Source organism: Babylonia areolata, chromosome 17 (assembly GCF_041734735.1).
Source record: "Babylonia areolata isolate BAREFJ2019XMU chromosome 17, ASM4173473v1, whole genome shotgun sequence".
NCBI classification, from domain to species: Eukaryota; Metazoa; Mollusca; class Gastropoda; order Neogastropoda; family Buccinidae; genus Babylonia; species Babylonia areolata.
Window position 1 is genome coordinate 10,716,954 of NC_134892.1, and position 19,465 is coordinate 10,736,418.

Sequence of the window (19,465 nt, forward strand, 5' to 3'; positions counted from 1 at the left end):
CTTTAGCTTCCGTCGTCAGAATTGTGGTATTCTTTGTCAACATTCACCTCTTCAGTATAAGAGCCTTCCGCTTGCAATATTTTGATGATGGTAATTGGGGTGAAACGCTGTTAACGTCGTCTCTTTCGCCGTTCGTATGGAGAGAGTTAAGAGTCCCTCCTTCGTTTCACGAACTAGCTTGGTTATTGGTCAAGGTTTCACGCCCAGTTTATCAAAGGTTTTGCTCGTCAAAACTTCTGACAATGAGTGAGAATGTTGAGGAATTGTACAGTTGATTCTTGAATGAATTAATGAATAGATGGTCCTTGCTTTCCGTTGAGGTGACAGTTTATTCCATATCTTGTTAACTCTTATTAAAACAATACACTTTCATGTGTCAGTATTTTTACAATGAACAAACGGAAATTTCATCGGTATTTCTTTCTAAACCGTAGGCTATATAATGACCACGTCCTAATTATAGGAATACAAGACTTTGACCAGAAAAAAATCAAAGGGCTCTCGAGGTGTTAAGATATGCTGATTGGAAGGTAACTGGAATGTCGTGGGTTTATGCTGGTTGATTATTCAACTACTTTGTAAATACTTCAATTGTGGATCTTACATTTCAGAGCTGATGTGGTACAAATGATTATTTACCGAACGAACGTTGACCTGACGCGTGATCAGGACAGTCACGTATCGTCAAGTCTGGGCATTGGTGGAACAAAGAGATCTTGCAATCGTGTGTTAGTTTGACTTAGATTTTCATGAGGAATATGTTACAGGGAACAAGTAGAAACTAAACCATCGGGCACGCAAAACGAACGTTCCTGCCTTGGAAACAACTTAAAACTGCTGATGTGGTGAACCGCATAAAAAACCCTATGATTATATAAAAAATAATAATAATAATAATAATTTTTTAAAAGAATTTAAAAAAAAAAAAAAAAAAAGCTACAAAACTACGAATTTGTCCATTGCAGTAATTTCTGTTGCTGCTGTCGATACTAATAGCCTACCATTACAACTAGTGCAACGATTACCACCGCTACTTCTACTGCAATCATTACAACGACAACGAAGACATTTTCTGAATCTTGAAGATGAACGACGGCGTATCCGCGATGGCTCTATTGAAACCGATGAGTAAGCTGTCTATTTTAATTCTTGTTTCTTTCTTTTTGTTCGCTTGTTTGTGTGTTCGAATGCGGGAGGAGGGGGGGTTGCGGGGGGCGGAGGAGGGGGGGGGGGACGGAAGCTTCCGCGATTTCGATATTTAATCGCACTTAAGTGGGCATAATTAATTATGCGCCTTCCTTATCAAAGACAGACGGTAGCGTCCAGAAGGGACTTCTTTTCTTGAAGTTACCTTCAGTCGTGCCATCAAGTGCGACCAGTTTATTGTATTTGTGTGGTGTCCCTGCAATGATTCAGATTATCAGGCCCAAGAAGAACAGGCTTGACTGTCAGTTTCAGTTTTATGTTCGTTTCTAAGAGGATTTAAGTGCCATGTACTCATCATCATTATTATCAGTAGTAGTAGTAGTATCATCATTATCTTATTATTATTATCATTATTGTTGGTGGTGGTGTTGTTGTTAGTAGTAGTAGTAGTAGTGTTTTCATTATCATAACTATCGTCATCATCATCATTGTTATAATTATTATTGTTATTTTTCTGATGATGATGATGATGACGATGATTGTTATTATTATTATTATTACCGTGGCGATGGTAAGGCCAGGTCAGGTCATTAGATCTGCTACTGGTAACCTGAAATCCAGTACAACCTGTTCAGGGTCGGATGGTGATGATCGCTGTCATCACAGTAGTTGTTGCCTTACAAGCACCACACGGTTACATCTTTTGATTGACTGGTTTTTAACTGATTGATTAATTCATTGGTTAATAACCGATGGATTGAGATCGGGTCGGCTCTTCGATACATAGACTGGCTGATTACTGGACGTATTGTGAGCGGTGGCCTAGTGGTAACGCGTCTGACTAGGAAGCGAGAGAGAATCTGGGGGGTACGGGATCGATTCCCTTACATGCCATAAATTTTTCACCCTCCGCTGGACCTTGAGTGGTGGCCTGGGTGTTAGTCATTCGGATGAAACGATAAACGGAGGTCCCGTGTATGGCACGCACGTAAAAGAATCCACAGTAATAAGAGAGTTAGCCAAACATTGTAGTAAAATCCACTCATATATATATATATATATATATATATATAATTATATATATATATATATATACACGTGTGTGCGTGCGTGCGTGCGTGCGTGCGTGTGTGTGTGTGTATGCGCGCGCGCCTTTGACTAAAGCCTGACACAGGAAACGACTGATGAACACCTAAAGGCAACAATCATCTCTTGGTCGGCTTTACCCAAGGAGGAAGCCTATAATGCAAATGACTTCTCCGTGTTTAATTAAAGAGCGCCTACAGCTTGATCTCTGACCGAGGATGTTTGAAGTTTGACAGTCAGTCTTGTCCCAATATGACCGTCAGAACAGCACAAGAGGCTGTCCCGACTATCTGGACCAGAGTTTGATTATAGTGGAGAGTGTCTTGCCCAAGTTACATTCCCACTCTCTCAGCCAAGAGGATTTTAAGACAGTCAGCGTTGGGGATGGTTCTCAAAGGCCAACTAGCCCCCCCCCCCCTCCCCGCCCCCCAAAGCTGCAGCACTAAGAGCCAGTGCAGTGTTGCCTCCCAGTTTGAGAGTCATAGTCCTTCACAAAAGACTAAGCTGTAAATGAAATATGTAAATATCCATAGCAATACTTTAATCAATCTGTTCTTCTTCTTTTTTCATGTGTGTGCGGACAGCGGCAAGTGAGAAGCTACCGTCATGTGTGTATGGCACTATGGTGAGCAAAGACCAGCTTCGTCGACAGCTGAGCGAGAGAGGTGAGTGGAATGATGCGTGTCTAAATGGGCAGGCAGTCGGGTGGATGGGTGGGTGGGTGGGTAGGTCTGGTAGGAGAGACGGGTTTGGATGAGCAGGTGGACGGGTGGTAAGGAGAGACTCAATGACTACCAAGTTAAAACGATCTCTCAGTCAAAGAAGGCTACTCACTTGCGTAGCTTTCGTCGGCGATCCGGCCGGCTTCTTCAGCGCAACTGCTGGGTAGAGAACTAGAGACTTGTTTCTGGGTGGATTGTTGGGATGAGTATGGGTAGTAATGACGGGTTTGCTTTAGTGGGAGGTGGGTGGGTACGTAAATTGCTTACGCAACCCATCCCTCCAAAATTCTAATATGGCATAGTTCCCATAGGGTCCAGTTACTTTGACGCGGCCCTTTTCCAACAGGGCCCAAATTTAAATGAAGTCCAATTCTAATAGGGCCCATTTCAATCGGGGCCCAGTAAGCATGATCCCGTTTCTGAGTCCATCGATGAAAGAAAGAAAGAAAAAAGAAAACAAACACGCAAACAAACAAACAAAATGCATGCACTTCATACTCGCTGGCTGGAGGACAATGCGGTAAGGATGACATGCAGTAGTGACAGAGTAAAACTGACACATCATCTTCACCATGACGCATCACCGGTAGAGAGACAGAGACAGACAGACCAGAGAGAGACGGCCAGTCTGTCTCTCCAGCAGAGTCGTGCTCCCTTCCTGAAGAGCAATTTTCAGAAACAATCATGTGCGCGTGATGCTGACGAATCGTATCACAAGCACATCCCGCCATCACTGAGGTCATTTCCTGTGACACCCTTGTCACCAGACGACAGACATACTGCACTGTGTGTCAAGTGGTGACCTAGTGGTAACACGTCCGCCTGAGCGATGCATTCTGACCACGGGTTGAGTGATGGCCTTGAGGTAACGCGTTCGCCTAGGAAGCGAGAGAATCTGAACGCACTGGTTCGAATCACAGTCGCTAGTATTTTCTCTCCCTCCACTAGACCTTGAGCGGTGGTCTGAACGCTAGTCATTCGGATGAGACAATAAACCGAGGTCCCGTGTGCAGCATGCATTTAGCGCACGTAAAAGAACCCACGGCAACGAAAGGGTTGTCCCTGGCGAAATTCTGTAGAAAAAAAATCCACTTGGATAGGAAAACAAATAAAATTGCAGGCAGGAAAAAAATAAAGAAAAAAAAGGTGGCGCTGTCAATGTAGCGACGACTTCTCCCTGGGGAGAGCAGTCCGAATTTCACACAGAGAAATCTGTTGTGACAAAAAGAGTAATACATATACAAATACAACCCGAATTTCGCACAGAGAAATATGTTGCTAAAAAAAAAAGAAAAGAAAAAAAAAGTAATACAGTTCCACACAATGTTAATCGTTTCGATTATTTAAATATTTATAGTCTGTTCATCTAAGATGATGATATTAGACTGAATACACAATATTAAATTCCACTTTATTGCACTGGATTTTGTTGTCATGTATTGTATCACATTGCTGTTGGATTGAAGCAGATTGACTACTTTTTGTCTCAGCAAATTTCTCCCTCTATCTCTTTTCCAGTTTATCTTATCTGGCTTTATATACATCGGTCAGTCCCTGTCTGCCTGTCTCTCTCTCTCTCTGCGTGTGTGTTGTGTGTGCTGGTGTGTGTGTGTGTGTGTGTGTGTGTGTGTGTGTGTGTGTGTGTGTGTGTGTGTGTGTGTTGTCATGTGTGTGCACGCGCGCGCACGCGTTCGATAAATGGTATACGTGCGTGAGAGAGGGACGGGAGACAGGAGATACAGACAGACCGAGACTTACAGCGCAGACTGACAAAAATGAGAGCTGAGAACGACACGGAGAGAAGGTGGGAAAGAAATAAAGAGAGACAGAGACGTACAGAGGCAGACAGAGAGAGACAGACAGACAGACAGACACACGGACATAGAGAGAGACAGAAAAGCAGGCAGAGGCGAAGGGAAGTTATACCGGCGGGCTCGGAAAGCCCCAACTTTTTCTATGAATCAGAATTTACTTGGAGTGTGTGTGTGTGTGTGTGTGTGTGTGTGTGTGTGTGTGTGTGTGTGTGTGTGTGTGTGTGTGTGTGTGTGTGAGTGTGTGTGTGTGTGTGTGTGTGAGAGAGAGAGAGAGAGAGAGAGAGAGAGAAAGGGCCTGGGGACTGGAGTGGGGTGGGGGTTATTTTTTTCTCTCCTTTCACCGGTAGCGTCTCTGTTGCATGCCGACTGCCAGACTTAGTCGGTGAGGAAAAAGGAAATAATGGACAGACGTGTTGCACACTCAAGTGACCCTTTGAGATAACAGTGTTTTTGTCCTCCTCTCTGTTAGACCGTGCTGAAGTTCAAATGCCAGTCGTTAGAGAAGGACAATTATTGTACACGAGCCTTCGCGTGCATGCGACGGTTAGTGCGTGCGTGCGTCAGTGTGCCAGCGCGCATACTCGCTTCACACACACACAAGCACACAGACACAGACACACATTTGACACAGACACAGGAACACACACAACAACGGCTCACCGCATGCACGGAAAGACTCCAACCACACACGCATTCACATCAACACACACACACACACACACACACACACACCAACACGCACGCACTCCCAACTCAGTTGCCATCCCCCTGCCACCCGCACACGTGAACTTAACTTTATGTCTCACCGTTGCAGTCCAGTCACCACAAGCAAACACAGACGAACCCATCAGTCCCAGGCGGCAAGGTAAGTTCAAGTCCAGAAAGAAAGGTAACTCCCTCCATTCCATACCACTCTTTACTATTTGTTGATCATTTCATCTCCTGGCCTCATTATTTGTTAATTTCAAGTTGATAAACCACCGAGGCAAATATGTGTTTGTTCTGTATTGTCCATGTGTTCTGTGTGGCTTGATCAGGATTAAAGAGGCTATGCCAGTCTTGAATAAAAGCTAATTTGTGTTTACACATTTTTAATTTCTTCGGTCTTTGCTGCTGTGTACACATGTCAAATGATCGGTATAAGAACAGGCCCAGCGCTTCCTTTTTTGAGGAAGTGTCTGGGTTTGTTCCAATGTACCTTTTATTTACCTGTGCGCTAACTGAATCGGTTGCGTAAGCAGCACTGACTTGAAGTTGTGTACCTTGTGAATGGAGAGAGTTACCACTCTTTACTGAAAGGGGTGTAGAGGAACGGTGTCGGCCGACTGACTAAGAAGCGTGCGACCAAGTCCACGGGTGTCAGTCCCATGTACAAAGCGGGGTTTTATCTATGTTATAGATGTATTCACAAATCTGCCCCTTCCTATCTCTGCGGCTGCCTTCACCTCTACACTCCATCTCGCTCACTACGATCGGCTTCGGATCCACTCTGTTTACGCATACCCAGGTTCAAACACTCGACTGTTGGCCGCCGTTCTTTCTCTGTCTCTGGACCTTGCAATTGGAATGAACTTCCTCTTTCGCTTCGTCAAGTCTCCGCATTCAGCTCTTTCAAGTCTGGTCTTAAAACCCACCTCTTCCCAAAATAACCTCCCTCCCCTGCCTCTTCCTTGTCTTCAGTTTCTCCAGTTTTAGAGTTATGCATGCGTGTGAATGACTGGTGCGAAAGCGCTTTGATTTGTCTCTGCACAAGATTCAGCGCTATATAAATACCATTATTATTATTATTTTTATCTCCACACCACCTCCCTCCCTCCTTGCCAAGTCCTCTCCCCTACCCCTAGTAGAACTTAAGTAGTAGTCTGAGTGCTTATTATTCTGATGAGGCGATAAACTGACGTCTCGTGTGCAGCATGCACTTAGCACACGTTAAAGAACTTTTGGTTACTTAAGGCTTGTCCTTGGCAAGATGCTAGGGGGAAAAACCCCACACTTTGATATGAAAACAAATAATTCATGTGCAGTCAGAAAAAGAAAAGAAAAGAAAGAAAGAACATGTTACAATTTTTACAATGACAAAATTAAATTACTTCTTATTCTTTTTCCTCTTCTTAGTGTCTAATATCACTAACCTTTGTGAATAGACTAGAAATAAACTGATAACCAGCCATATGGGAAATATACGATTTCAAAACGAAGTGGCTTGCCAAATAACTGCACAGTGCATAGTTATGAGCATGTTCTACAGGGAAAGGCGCTCTATAACTTGAATCATTATTATGATTATGATGGTGATGATTATCATTATTATCATCATCATCGTAATTTGTATCACCATCGTTATCATCATCTTGTTGTTGATGTTGTTGTAATTATCATTATCTTGGTGTTATCAGAATCATCATCATCATTATCATCACTAAATATTATTATTATTATTATTATTATTATTATTGTTAGCTTTTTCCTCAAAGCAGTCAATGCCCTGTCTCTCGAACAAAATCTAGTCATAAGCCCCATCCACATGTAATATGCAGCTTCTGTTCAGACGTGTGTGTGTGTGTGTGTGTGTGTGTGTGTGTGTGTGGTGTGCAGTGCGTGCATGTGTGCGTATGCACAAGTTTTTATATTGATATGCACTTGTATGTATCCTAATTTCTACTGTATCTGTGTTTGTGTATGATGTTCGATTTATGTTCGTACCTTGTTATGTACTATCCCCCCCGCAATATTCCTTGTGACCCCGGTACACTTGGTAATAAAGACATATTCTATTCTATTCTACATATTCTATTCTATTCTAGTGGTGGTGGTGGTGGTGGTGTTGGTATCTTTCCTGACATGCTTTCAGTGAGATTTGAGGACAATTCTCCAACAGTGGTGAAACAGCCCGTCCAGATATCTTCGTCTTTCGTGGAGCGACGGACGACGCTGTCTCGTGCAACCAGTCAGAAAAGCCCCGACTATCATCGCCAGGGTGAGATTTTATCAAATCTTATTTTATTTTATTCTATTCTAAATCATGCTTTCTTTTTAATGGACAATACAACACGAACAAGGAAACCTTCAACAAACATTATCTTCCTTCATTGCAATATCACAACCATACGCAAACAGCAGTTAGTGCTTCCTGTCAGTATGCTGTCACGCAGGGGATTTACTGAATTGAGTATCACTCGAGAGTGCTTCCTGAGAGGATTTTGTGTGGTTTGTTTTTGATTTTGTGTTTTGTTTTTTCGTTGTTGATTTGGTTTTTGATTTGTTTGTACCCCCCCCCCCCCCCCTCCTCCGCTGATTCCGAATGGTTTTTTATTTATTTTTTATTTTATTTTATTTTTTTATAGTAAAGAAACCAAAAAGTACACCGATTTCTGTGGGTTTTCATTTATATTTCTTTGCATCATTTTTTTAAATGTGTGGTTACTTCGACATGGGTTTTTAATTTTTTAAAGTGTGGTTACTTCAACGTGGGGTTTTGTTTGCATGTGTGTGTGTGTGTGTGTGTGTGTGTGTGTGTGTGTGTGGGCGCGCGCGCACGTGTGTGATGAGCCTGAGTAATATCATGATTGTGGGCGGGGTGTGGGGGGTGTTGAAGTGTTGGGTGGAGGGAGGGAGGATTTATATGTGTGTGTGTATATATATATATAATTATATATATATATATATATATAGAGAGAGAGAGAGAGAGAGAGAGAGAGAGAGAGAGGGAGAGAGAGAGAGAGAGAGGGAGAGAGAGAGAGATTATTTTCAAGGATGACAGACAGATATGCAGATACTGAGATATAGTATGACAGAATATATATATATATATATATATATATATATAAAGATACACGCGCGCGTGTGTGTGTGTGTGTTGGGCCTCTGTGTGTGTGTGTGTGTGTGTGTGTGTGTGTGTGTGCTGGGTCTGTGTGTGTGTGTGTGTGTGTGTGTGTTGGGTCTGTGTGTGTGTGTGTGTGTGTGTGTGTGTGTTGGGTCTCTGTGTGTGTGTGTGTGTGTGTGTGTGTGTGTGTGTGTGTGTGTGTATGCGTGTCGATCGATTGCTCGGTGAATTAGTGGTTGATTATTGATTTGTTTTTGATTATCTATTGGTTGATTAGTTGATTACAAGTTACTCAGTTAGTTGATTGGTTGGTGTACTGGTCAGTGTCCAGCCCCACACGGAGGGAGGAGGATGGGGAGGAGGGAAGTCTGGAGGCCCTGGTCAGTCTCTATGACGACGGGGATGGAAAGGTGTGTGAGGGTTTGTTTGTTTTTTCTTCCCCTTTTTGTTCGTCTGTTCGTGTGTGTGTGTGTGTGTGTGTGTGTGTGTGTGTGTGTGTGTGCGTGCGTGCGTGCGTGTGATTGTGTGTGTGTGTGTGTGTGTGTGTGTCTGTGTGTGTGTGTGTGTGTGTGTGTGTGTGCTGCCCTGTCATCCGTGTCGTTCAAATGGCATTATCCCCACGCCACTCACCCCGAGTACCACCCACTCACCCACCCTCACAGCACAGAGAGAGAGAGAGAGAGAGAGAGAGAGACTGTGTGAGAAACACACATGTACACTGACACACACACACTCTCTCTCATACATTATCAAACAGGATAAAACTGAACGCTTTTGTAACAAAGTTCAGCAAAGATGTCAGATGCATATGTGGAGAACATATTTCTAGCAACCATGTAATATTCGAATGTCAGAATCTAAAATGTTTTTTGCCAGACTTCACCAAAAGTTCTTTTGAATGTGTTATTAACAATTCCAATATGTTATTTGTTATTGCAGAAGGTTTGCTGCATAGTCCTATAGGACATTTGTTATAGATGTTATATTTGTTTGATGTTGGCGTTTATAACGTTTCCATTTTTCCTAGCGTTGTCTCTCCCTATTCACCCTCCACACATACTCCCCCTCTCACAGCCCCTACCCCCACGTTGTTGGTTTTTTTTGGGGTTTTTTTTTTTTTTTGTCTAATATCACTTCAAGTGGAAAGACGTTAAACTGAAGACAACAACAACAACAACACACACTCTCTCTCTCTCTCTCTCACGCACGCACTAGCACGCACTGCCACGCACGCACACACACACCCCGCTCCCCTCCGCTACACACACCCTGCTCTCCTTCCCCACCCCCACACGACCATTTTTTTTTTTTTTTTTTTTTTTTTTTTTACCTTGTCCCATCTCTCAGGTCAAAGGCGTGGTGGAGCTGTCAACATTACGTCAGAGACGCGTGCCTTGCATCAAAGTGCGCGTCATCTGCCTGATTGACGTCAGCGGCAGCATGCTGCTCAAGGGCGATAAGCGGCAGTGCCGCTCCAAGATTTCCATCCTGCAGAAAATGGCCGTGGACGTTATTGACGCTTTGGAAGATGAAGAGGATTTCTTTGGGGTCCTGACCTTTGGTGAGGAGACGAGAGTACTCTGCCCTTTAACTCGAGTGACGGCTTCTATGAGGGTAAGGAAATAAAAAGAATGAATGAATCAGAGTGAATGACAAAAAAAAGAACATGACATTAAACATTTAATCTTCTTAGTGTCTTTATGAAGCGCGGGATATTGATATTAGCATTATTTTACTATATTATGTACTGTTTGTTTATTTGTTTTATTTCATTATTTCATTACTTACTGTTTATGAATGTTATTTGATACAAGTCATAATATGGTTCATCAGCTGTCATGATAAAATTGAAGTGCAACGTTGTGAGCACAGTATAAGCTTTAAGCTTGTTGATGCTCTTTTGTCATTCATTGCATTGTAATCATGTAAATGAAGTGAATGAAACAGAAGAGATAAGGAAAGTAAAGTCAACCAAGCGAACTGGAATAACCATCAACAATCTCTTTATGAATAAACAGAAAAAGAAGTAATAAACAAAGATTAAAAAGACCAAAGAAAATCTTATATTCGAACATTCACTGAAATATCTACAGCTGTATTACGAAACAACTCGACTAAAATGTAAGAAAAAAAAAGTATTGAAAAAATATATGTCAAAAACAACACACCACAAACACAAACACACATGCTCACATGCACACATACTCGCACACTACACACACACACCGACACACACACCCACCCACACACACTTGTGAAAAGATCTTCTCCTCCTCCTCCTATTACCACTACTGTTTAGTACTATTGCAGCTACTACTACAATTTCCTACTACTGTGCAAGTACCAACATTTATCTTTATTTTATTACCTCAGAAAACATTTCCACTTATCTTCACAGATGCACCCGTCTACCATTTGTGATTACCTCTGCGTAGGGTGAATAAAATAATATTGAAATGAACTGAACTGAATCGAACTTAACTGAACCGAACTGAATTTAATTTTTCAGACTCACGTGAAGTCGACAGTGTCAGAACTGAACAAAAATGGTGGATTTTCTGCCGTCACTGATTTGTCGTCTGCTCTTCTGCAAGCTGTGGAGATGCTGACAGTAGCGCAACAAGATGAAGGGTGAGACAACCACTGACGATGGTCAGCAAGAATTATCTTTCCATTCTTGATTCATGATTTTGTTTTGTTTCGTTTTGTTTTCATTTGTTTTCTCATTGAGCAATGGTCAGGACACGAGAGTTGTATAAAGAGAAAGAAGAAAAAAATTATTAAGTCTGACATTCGAAACGAACTCGTATGATTGTATGACGTAATTATGGTACTAAGATTATGTTCATGTAGAATTTAATGTCAGAATTAAGACTATATTTATAGTATGTACATAGATAAGTGTCATTCTATTGCTAGCTCCTGTTCACTTACTAAGATGCAGGTTTTGAGAATTGATTATTTATGCTCTGTCGTTGTTTATGTAGATTATTCGCTTTGAGGGATGCATCTCCTGTGTTCACTCCTCTGTATATACCAATTGTGGACTATTTACGATTGTGTGCTATGACTTGAGTGTGTGTGCGTGTGCTTGTGTGTAGTGTGTGTGCGTGTGTGTGTGTGGGGGGGGGGGTAATTTTTGATAATGTTTGGTATCTTGTGGTCAATTTCTTCCTTTTTGATATTTACATATGTGTTCTATTTGTAAACGCCTAGGGCTTATTTTCAAGATTAGGCGTAAATGCTCATAGTAGTAATAATAATGATGATGATAATGAGCTTTTCCATTAATTTATGTCCGTTGTTAACCCACCATATAAAGTATCCATACAGGCGCAATAGCAGAGTGTTTAAAGCATTGAACTTTCAATCTGAGGGTCCCAGGCTCGAATCTCGGTAACGGTGCCTGGTGGGTAACGGGTGGAGACAGTTTTCGTGATCTTCCACGTCAACACAGTGCCTGAACCCCCTTCGTATGCGTATGCACGCAGAAGATCAAATACGCACATTATAGATCCTGTAGTCCATGTCAGTATTCGGTGGGTAATGAAAACAAGAACATACCAAGCATGCACACCCAAGAAAACGAAGTATGGCTGCGTACATGACAGAGTAATCAACAAAACAGTGATACACGCAAAATGTTACATGTCTGTGTGTGTGTGTATGCGTACGTGACTGACTGCAACCTGATTGAATGACGCAGGGAAACGAATGATGAGCCCCCAACGGTAACTGTCAGTCGGCTCTACCCGGGTAGGCAGCTTGTTGTGCAAATGATTCCATGTTTGTAAAGCGCTCAGAGCTTGGTTTCCGACCTAGGATAGGCGCTATATAAGTATCCATATTATCATCGTCATCATCATCATCATCGTCGTCGTCGTCGTCATCATCATAACCATCGTCGTTGTCATCATCATCGTCGTTGTCATCATCATCATCATCATCATCAACATCATCGTCGTAATCATCATCATCATAATCATCGTCGTCGTCGTGGTCATCATCATCATCATTATCATCCATGTCCACACATATTTTGTGGTGCCAGCCTCCTGTACCAGAACTGCACCACCACCACCAACATCATCATTATCATCGTCGTCGTCGTCGTCGCTATCATCATCATCATCATCATCATCATCATCATCATCATCATCCATGTCCACACATATTTTGTGGTGCCAGCCTCCTGTACCGGAACTGCACCATCATCATCATCATCATCATCCATGTCGGTATTCTGTGCTGCCAGCCTCCTGTACCGGAACTGCACCATCATCATCATCATCATCATCATCATCATCATCATCCATGTCGGTATTCTGTGCTGCCAGCCTCCTGTACCGGAACTGCACCATCATCATCATCATCATCATCATCATCATCCTGTCGGTATTCTGTGCTGCCAGCCTCCTGTACCGGAACTGCATCATCGTCTTCTCGGACGGGGAGGTGAACGCCGGGGAGACGGACCCCAGAGAGCTGGTGCACGTGACTCGCGACAAGATGCGGCAGTGCCACCTGCCTCCCGACGTGCAGTCGGACCTGTGGGTCAACGTGTCCTGCGTGACCACGGGGGCCCACTTCTCGCACTCCCTCTACCTGCTGTCCAAGATGTGCGGCAGCGACGCCTACTTCTACGTGGACGGCAGCAAGAACTTCCCCGAGGCCGACATGCTGATCCCGCTGATGCTGCGGAAGACCGCCTGCGCGCAGATGGTGTCCGTCACCGTGCGCGCCGGCAACGGGGCCTCCCTAGACACCGCCAGGTGCTCGCAGGAGTACAGCGTCCGGAGGCGGAGCGGGAGGGAGGTGGAGCGGGGTACCATGACCTACTTCATCCACGACCTGCCCTCGGGCATCAAGAAGACCTTCCAGCTGTCTGTCCACCTCGACCAGTCCTCCTCCTCCTCCCCTCCCTCTGCCGCTGCCCTGGACGAGGACTTCCTGTCCGTGGACGTGCAGTACGTGGACCCGCTGGGAGTGCTGTACACCATCAACAAAAGCATCCACCGTCAGGAGGTTCTGTCGCTGACGTCCTGCCGGGACAGGGCTCTGGAGACGGTGGTGAAGAGGGCCAAGACCCAGATGAGGAGCATCATGCAGGTGGCCTGCCGCCAGGTGGCCGCAGAGCTGGAGAGGTCCCAGGACACTCCCGACGACGATTTGGTCCAAGCCATGGTGAATGCTGCCGTTGAGGCAGGGAAGAAGGAGGTGGAGGAGCTGGCTCAGGAGGTCCTCTCCCAGCTGGAGGACGGCCATGTGAAGAAGGAGGAGTTTGAACAGTTCGCCAGAGCCTTGCAGGCCAACCTTAACAAGCTGCGGTCCCTGGTGCAGACCACGGCTGCCGGGAGGTGCTGGCAATACACCAAGGCCATGTCCTCGGCTGTGGCCCGTGAGCTGCCCACCGTGTCGTGCGTGCTGAGCAAGTCCTCTACCCTCTGCCCCTTGCCCAGACCCCGGGGCTGCGACAGCAAGCGCACTCAGGCGTTGAGCATTTTCGTGCTGGGGGAGGAGGAGGAGGACAAGAAGGGGGCGGGAGAGTATGGAAATCTTCTGCACAACGCCGCTCATGACGTGGCCAGAAGTCTGGCGGATGTTCTGAAGGCTGTGGAAACATCGTCTTTGTAAACGTGAGACAGACAGGACTGAGCGGCAAAGACTTAGGAAACTATTGTGGTGCTGCTCATTCACTCATCCTTGCACATCACTGCATATCACCGACGGGCGCAATAGCCGAGTGGTTAAAGCGTTGGACTGTCAATCTGAGGGTCCGGGGTTCGAATCTCGGTGACGGCGCCTGGTGGGTAAAGGGTGGAGATTTTTACGATCTCCCAGGTCAACATATGTGCAGACCTGCTAGTGCCTGAACCCCCCTCGTGTGTATATGCAAGCAGAAGATCAAATACGCACGTTAAAGATCCTGTAATCCATGTCAGCGTTCGGTGGGTTATGGAAACAAGAACATACCCAGCATGCACACCCCCAAAAACGGAGTATGACTGCCTACATGGCGGGGTAAAAACGGTCATACACGTAAAAGCCTACTCGTGTACATACGAGTGAACGCAGAAGAAGAAGTCTGCATATCACCAATGACCGAAACACGCTCAGTAAAAAGCAACACACACACAAAGCAACACCGAAGTACACACTACACAGATTCGCCCTTTGCCAGCACCATCTTGAAATATCTGTGTCCATCATCGGTCCAAGTACTCATTAGTCAATTAAAAATTAGTATGGGTTCTATGAGAAAAAAAGCATAGATAAAAAAAAAAAAAAAAAGAGAGAGAGAGAGAAAAAAAAAGAAGGGCAACATTTGGATGGTCAATCTCGACATTGTTATTATTTGATGTGTTTGTATTGATTGTGTATCGATGTTACATGCGTAAATATTTTTTATACGATTTATCTGTACGTTGTTTTCTGTGTACTGTCCAAACCTTGGAGACGAACGACTGAAAAATAGGCAAATTACCCCCTGTCACATGTACTTTTAAGCTAATGACAATGTGCCAGTGTCGCAAATCTCTTATTAGTTTATGTTGTTTCAATTCTGTTTTTTTTGTTTGTTTGTTTTTTTTTTGGTTTTTTCTCTGTTCCAGTTCATCTACTTGCATCATTTGTTCTGATTTGTACCAACTGTGTCACCAGAGCTTTTCAGCTAATAACATTAAACATTTCAGTATTCAATGTACAGTGTTCTCTTTGTGTGTGTGAGTGAGTGTGTGTGTGTGTTCGTGTGTGTGTGTGTGTGTGTGTGTGTGTGTGCAAAACTATACCAGTAACAGTGTATAACACAGATTTGTCCCAGTGAAAACTGCAGACTAACTGATGGAAACTAAATACGTCGGTAATGGCGATGGCGATAAGTTGTGTAAGTTTGTGTTTGGCATTAAAGCAGTAGTATTCTTCAGTTGGACCACATGACACTCGTAAATATTACATGATGATCACATTAACATTTACACACATATAACCAGTGTTTTTTGTTTGTTTGTTTTGTTCGGTTTTCTTTTCTTCTTCTTTTTAAATAAATTTTTTTTATTACGGCATAATAAAGATAAACTGTAGAGGGCCCTATAGTTTTTTTGTTTGTTTTTGTTGTTGTTGTTTTTCTGTCCCATCATCTGCACCATTTCAGTGGCATTACTCCCACGTCGCTCATTTAGATTCCCCCGTACACGACCACACCCGGGTTCGTCCGTCGCAGTTCCAGCGTTGGCAGTCCACAGGGAGCCATCGATGTTAGGTCGCCAGGAGGCCACACACCAGAGGAGACCCTGCACTGCTGCTGAGTCACTTCGGTGGTGTTCAGTGGTGCCTTTTCTGATTTAACGTGCTTAGGACACCACCTACTAAGCCCCCTACTAACGACAATAATGGCTTAGTCGCGGAGCCAGACTGAGTGAGCGTCCCTCCCAGAGTGGAGACCGCTACCACGTCGTAGAGGGCCCTATAGTTGTGTAGATAGTCCCCTCATTTCCATGTGGCTACACAAGGCCACCACCAGAGGTCGCCACTGGTGTCTGTCATGTGCTGTCTCAGAGCTAGCTTCCTTCAGGTGTCACCGTCCATCATTCAGTTCTTTTTCAACCCATGTATCTCCCTAGACTTTCCATGATGATGCTTCATTGATACTATGTCTGTGTTTTCTTGGTGACATGCTGTGTGTGTGTGTGTGTGTGTCTGTGTATGTGTGTGACATCCTACTGATGGTCTATTGATAAATACCCCCCCACCCTTTCTCTCTCTCTCTCGATTGTGTGCTGTGTTTGATGGATTCTTTGTACATGTAATTTTGATGAGAACTTTCTTTTTCGTTGCGTTCATTTTGATTTTTTTGTACAGGTAATTTTAGTGAAAACTTTATTTTTCGTTGTGTTTATTTGGATTTGTTGTACAGTTTAAACTTGGTGATAACTTTATTTTTCATTGCGTTTATAGTGTAAATTTGGTGATAACTTTACTTTCCATTGCGTTTATACATAATTTCATTGCGTTTATGCATGTAGATTCGGTGATAAATTTATTTTTCATTTATACACATATAGTTTTTTTATGCCCCAGGGTTGGGCTGGGGGAAAAACAGTTGATTGTTATCTTATTTCCATGGTTAGATAAAATTTCATTTCGTTTTTTCCCCTACGCTTTTGTGGACTCGAGCTTCAGAGCTTTGTGTGTTTGTTTTTTTAAAATTTATTTATCTTTTCCGAATTTACTGCGTGGGTTAGGGAAGCAAAAGGGGATAGAGCGGCTCTCTGAATGAATGGATCATTGCAGACGATCTTAATATTTTAACTTGGCACGATTGTTACGCATTTGTGCAGTGACTATATTTCTGTATCAAAAGTAGGAACAATAGCCATCAAATTAGAGTTGAAAATCACTGGAAATGGGCCACAGAAACTACTTATGGTAATACTGCTTCAACACTATGCAAGAAAATTGCCGTTAAAATAGGACTCAGAATTCTTCTTCTAGTTTTTCTTCTTCCATAACTCTGTGAAGAGTCGTTAGCGCTCCGCACAGAACTGTTGACCAGATTTTTTTTTAAAGTTCACCCTGAATGTAGGATACTAAAAATACAGGAAAATACAAATGAAAATAGCACATTGGCCCGCATCGTACCACAATGGCTGAAATGTGTAGTGTGCTGAACTGACGTGTGTTCTACTGTATTAGCGCAATAGCCGAGTGGTTAAAGCGTTGGACTTTCAATCTGAGGGCCCCGGGTTCGAATCTCAGTAATGGCGCCTTGTGGGTAAACGGTGGAGACTTTTTCCGATCTCTCACGTCAGGTGCCTGGAATCTGATTGAATGACACATGAAACTAATGATGAGCGCCCAATGGCAGCCATCAGGTAGGCAGCCCGTTGTGCAGATGACCCAGTGTTTGTAATGCGCTTAGAGCTTGGTCTCTGACCGGGGCTGTAAAGTATCCATAGCATCATCATCATCATCATCACAAGCATCATAATATTCTGCTACATATGTGTCATGTCTGACAACGATCATCAGAACAACAGAGACGCCACTGCTCTCCCGACTATCTGGGCAGGACTTTTTGAGTGTCTTGCCCTCGTTACGTCCCCACTCTCTCGGCCAGAATGGCTTTGGAAATGTCAGCATTGGGATGATCACCAAAGGCCAATAAGCCCCCAAAGGCTGCAGCATTAAACGCCAGTGTAACCTTACCTCCTAGTCCTATGAGTCACAGCCCTTCACGAAAGACTGTTTAATAATGGTGGTAGTGATAAACAGGAACGTACCGCTCATGTTAATTAATAGTTTAGTTGTATGATGTAATGTTTCTTGGGGGAGGAGGGGGGGGGTGGGGTGGGGGGGGGGGGGGCGGGGTCGGGTGTGGAGAGCTGTATAGGGGTCATGCATATGATTCATTTTCATTTGTATTTCAAGCTTGTTAAGCGGTTTTTTTTTATTTATTTTTATTTTTATAGTTCAAATAAAATGTTGTCATTTATATTTCAAGCATTCTTTTTTCAAATAATATATTGTCTTTTATATTTCAAGCTTGTTAATTTGTTTTTTTCCAATAATATGTTGTTTATTTATATTCCAAGCTTGTTTTTGTTGTTGTTGTTGTTGTTGTTTTCCAGATAATATATTCATTCACATTTCAAGTTTAACAAAAAAATTTCAAGCTTGTTAATTTGTTGTTTTTTCAGTAATATGTAGTCATCATATTTCAAGCATTTAAAAATAATATATTGTCATTTATATTTCAAGCTTGTTAACTTGTTTTTTGTCAAATATGTTGTCATTTATATTTCAAGCTAGTTTGTGTGCGTGTGTGTGTTTTTTTGTTTTTTTGTTGTTGTTTTTTTCAGATAATAGTTTGTCATTTATATTTCAAGTTAAGTTGGGTGTTTTTTCCAAATAAAATATTGTCATTTATATTTCAAGCATGTTAGTTGTTTTTCAAATAAATTTTGCTGTTTATATTTCCAACTTGTTAATTTGTTCTTTCATATATGTTGTCATTTATATTTCAAGCTTTTTTTTTCCAGATAATATATTGTCATTAAAATTTCGAACTTGTTAAGGTGGGGGTTTTTTTGTTTTTATTTTTTGTTTTGTTTTTCAAATATGTTGTCATTTATATTTCAAACTTGTTTTCTCCAGATAATATATTGTCATTTATATTTCAAGCTTGTTTAGTGGAGGTTTTTTCCAAATAATATATTGTCATTTATATTTCAAGCCTTTTTTTTTTTCAAATAATCTGCCAAATGTTTGTGTATATTTCATAATGAAGTATTTGATCAACAGAGCATTGCACATCATCTGTTTTATTTCATGTTTATTTGCATTTGGAGCTAATACAAATTCTGTTTTAAATATCTACATTGTGTGTGGCCCTGAGGGTGGGTGGAAATGGTGGAGGACGTGTGTATGTACTGGCGCATGCATGGACACCTTTATATTGTGTTATGTTCTATAGTTACGGGTGGGTGCTTTTCTGTATTTTCAAAGTTTCTTTCTTTGTTTGCTTTTCTTCTTTCTATTACACGACCAACGTCAACTTGCTGATGACTCTGTTGCAGTTGATGCATGCTGGGTATCTTTATGTTTCCATAACCCACCGAACACTGACATGGATTACTGGATCTTTAACATGCATGTTTGATCTTCTGCATGCGTATACACAGGAAGGAGACTCAGGCTCTGCCCATATGTTGACTTGGGCGATCAGGAAAATCTCCACCCTTCACCCACCAGGTGTGCTGAACCTGGGATCGAACTAAGGAAACTCTCGCAAGAATCGAGTGCTCTGACCATTCAGCCACCGTACACATCGACGTGACTGTTTCAGTAAAAAGACATCGGCAACAATTTTTTCAGTG

At 42.8% G+C, this 19,465-nt stretch overlaps 1 protein-coding gene across 7 annotated transcripts in view; it reads left to right on the top strand.

Annotated features, from left to right (window-relative positions):
* The window catches only part of LOC143291649 (uncharacterized), a 28,421-nt gene extending 12,795 nt beyond the window's left edge, over positions 1-15,626 (top strand). For 3 of the 7 annotated variants that reach the window (XM_076601641.1, XM_076601640.1, XM_076601639.1), the window contains exons 3-9: positions 2,817-2,897; positions 5,583-5,633; positions 7,620-7,745; positions 8,916-9,001; positions 9,939-10,205; positions 11,101-11,222; positions 13,004-15,626. In XM_076601641.1, the coding sequence (XP_076457756.1) occupies positions 2,817-2,897; positions 5,583-5,633; positions 7,620-7,745; positions 8,916-9,001; positions 9,939-10,205; positions 11,101-11,222; positions 13,004-14,225 (1,955 nt within the window). In that variant the 3' untranslated portion in view covers positions 14,226-15,626. Of the gene's footprint in view, positions 1-447; positions 1,129-2,816; positions 2,898-5,582; positions 5,634-7,619; positions 7,746-8,915; positions 9,002-9,938; positions 10,206-11,100; positions 11,223-13,003 lie in introns of those variants that run through there. The other 4 variants (XM_076601635.1, XM_076601637.1, XM_076601638.1 and 1 more) reach the window with 3 other exon arrangements.
* The last annotated feature ends 3,839 nt before the right edge of the window (positions 15,627-19,465 follow it).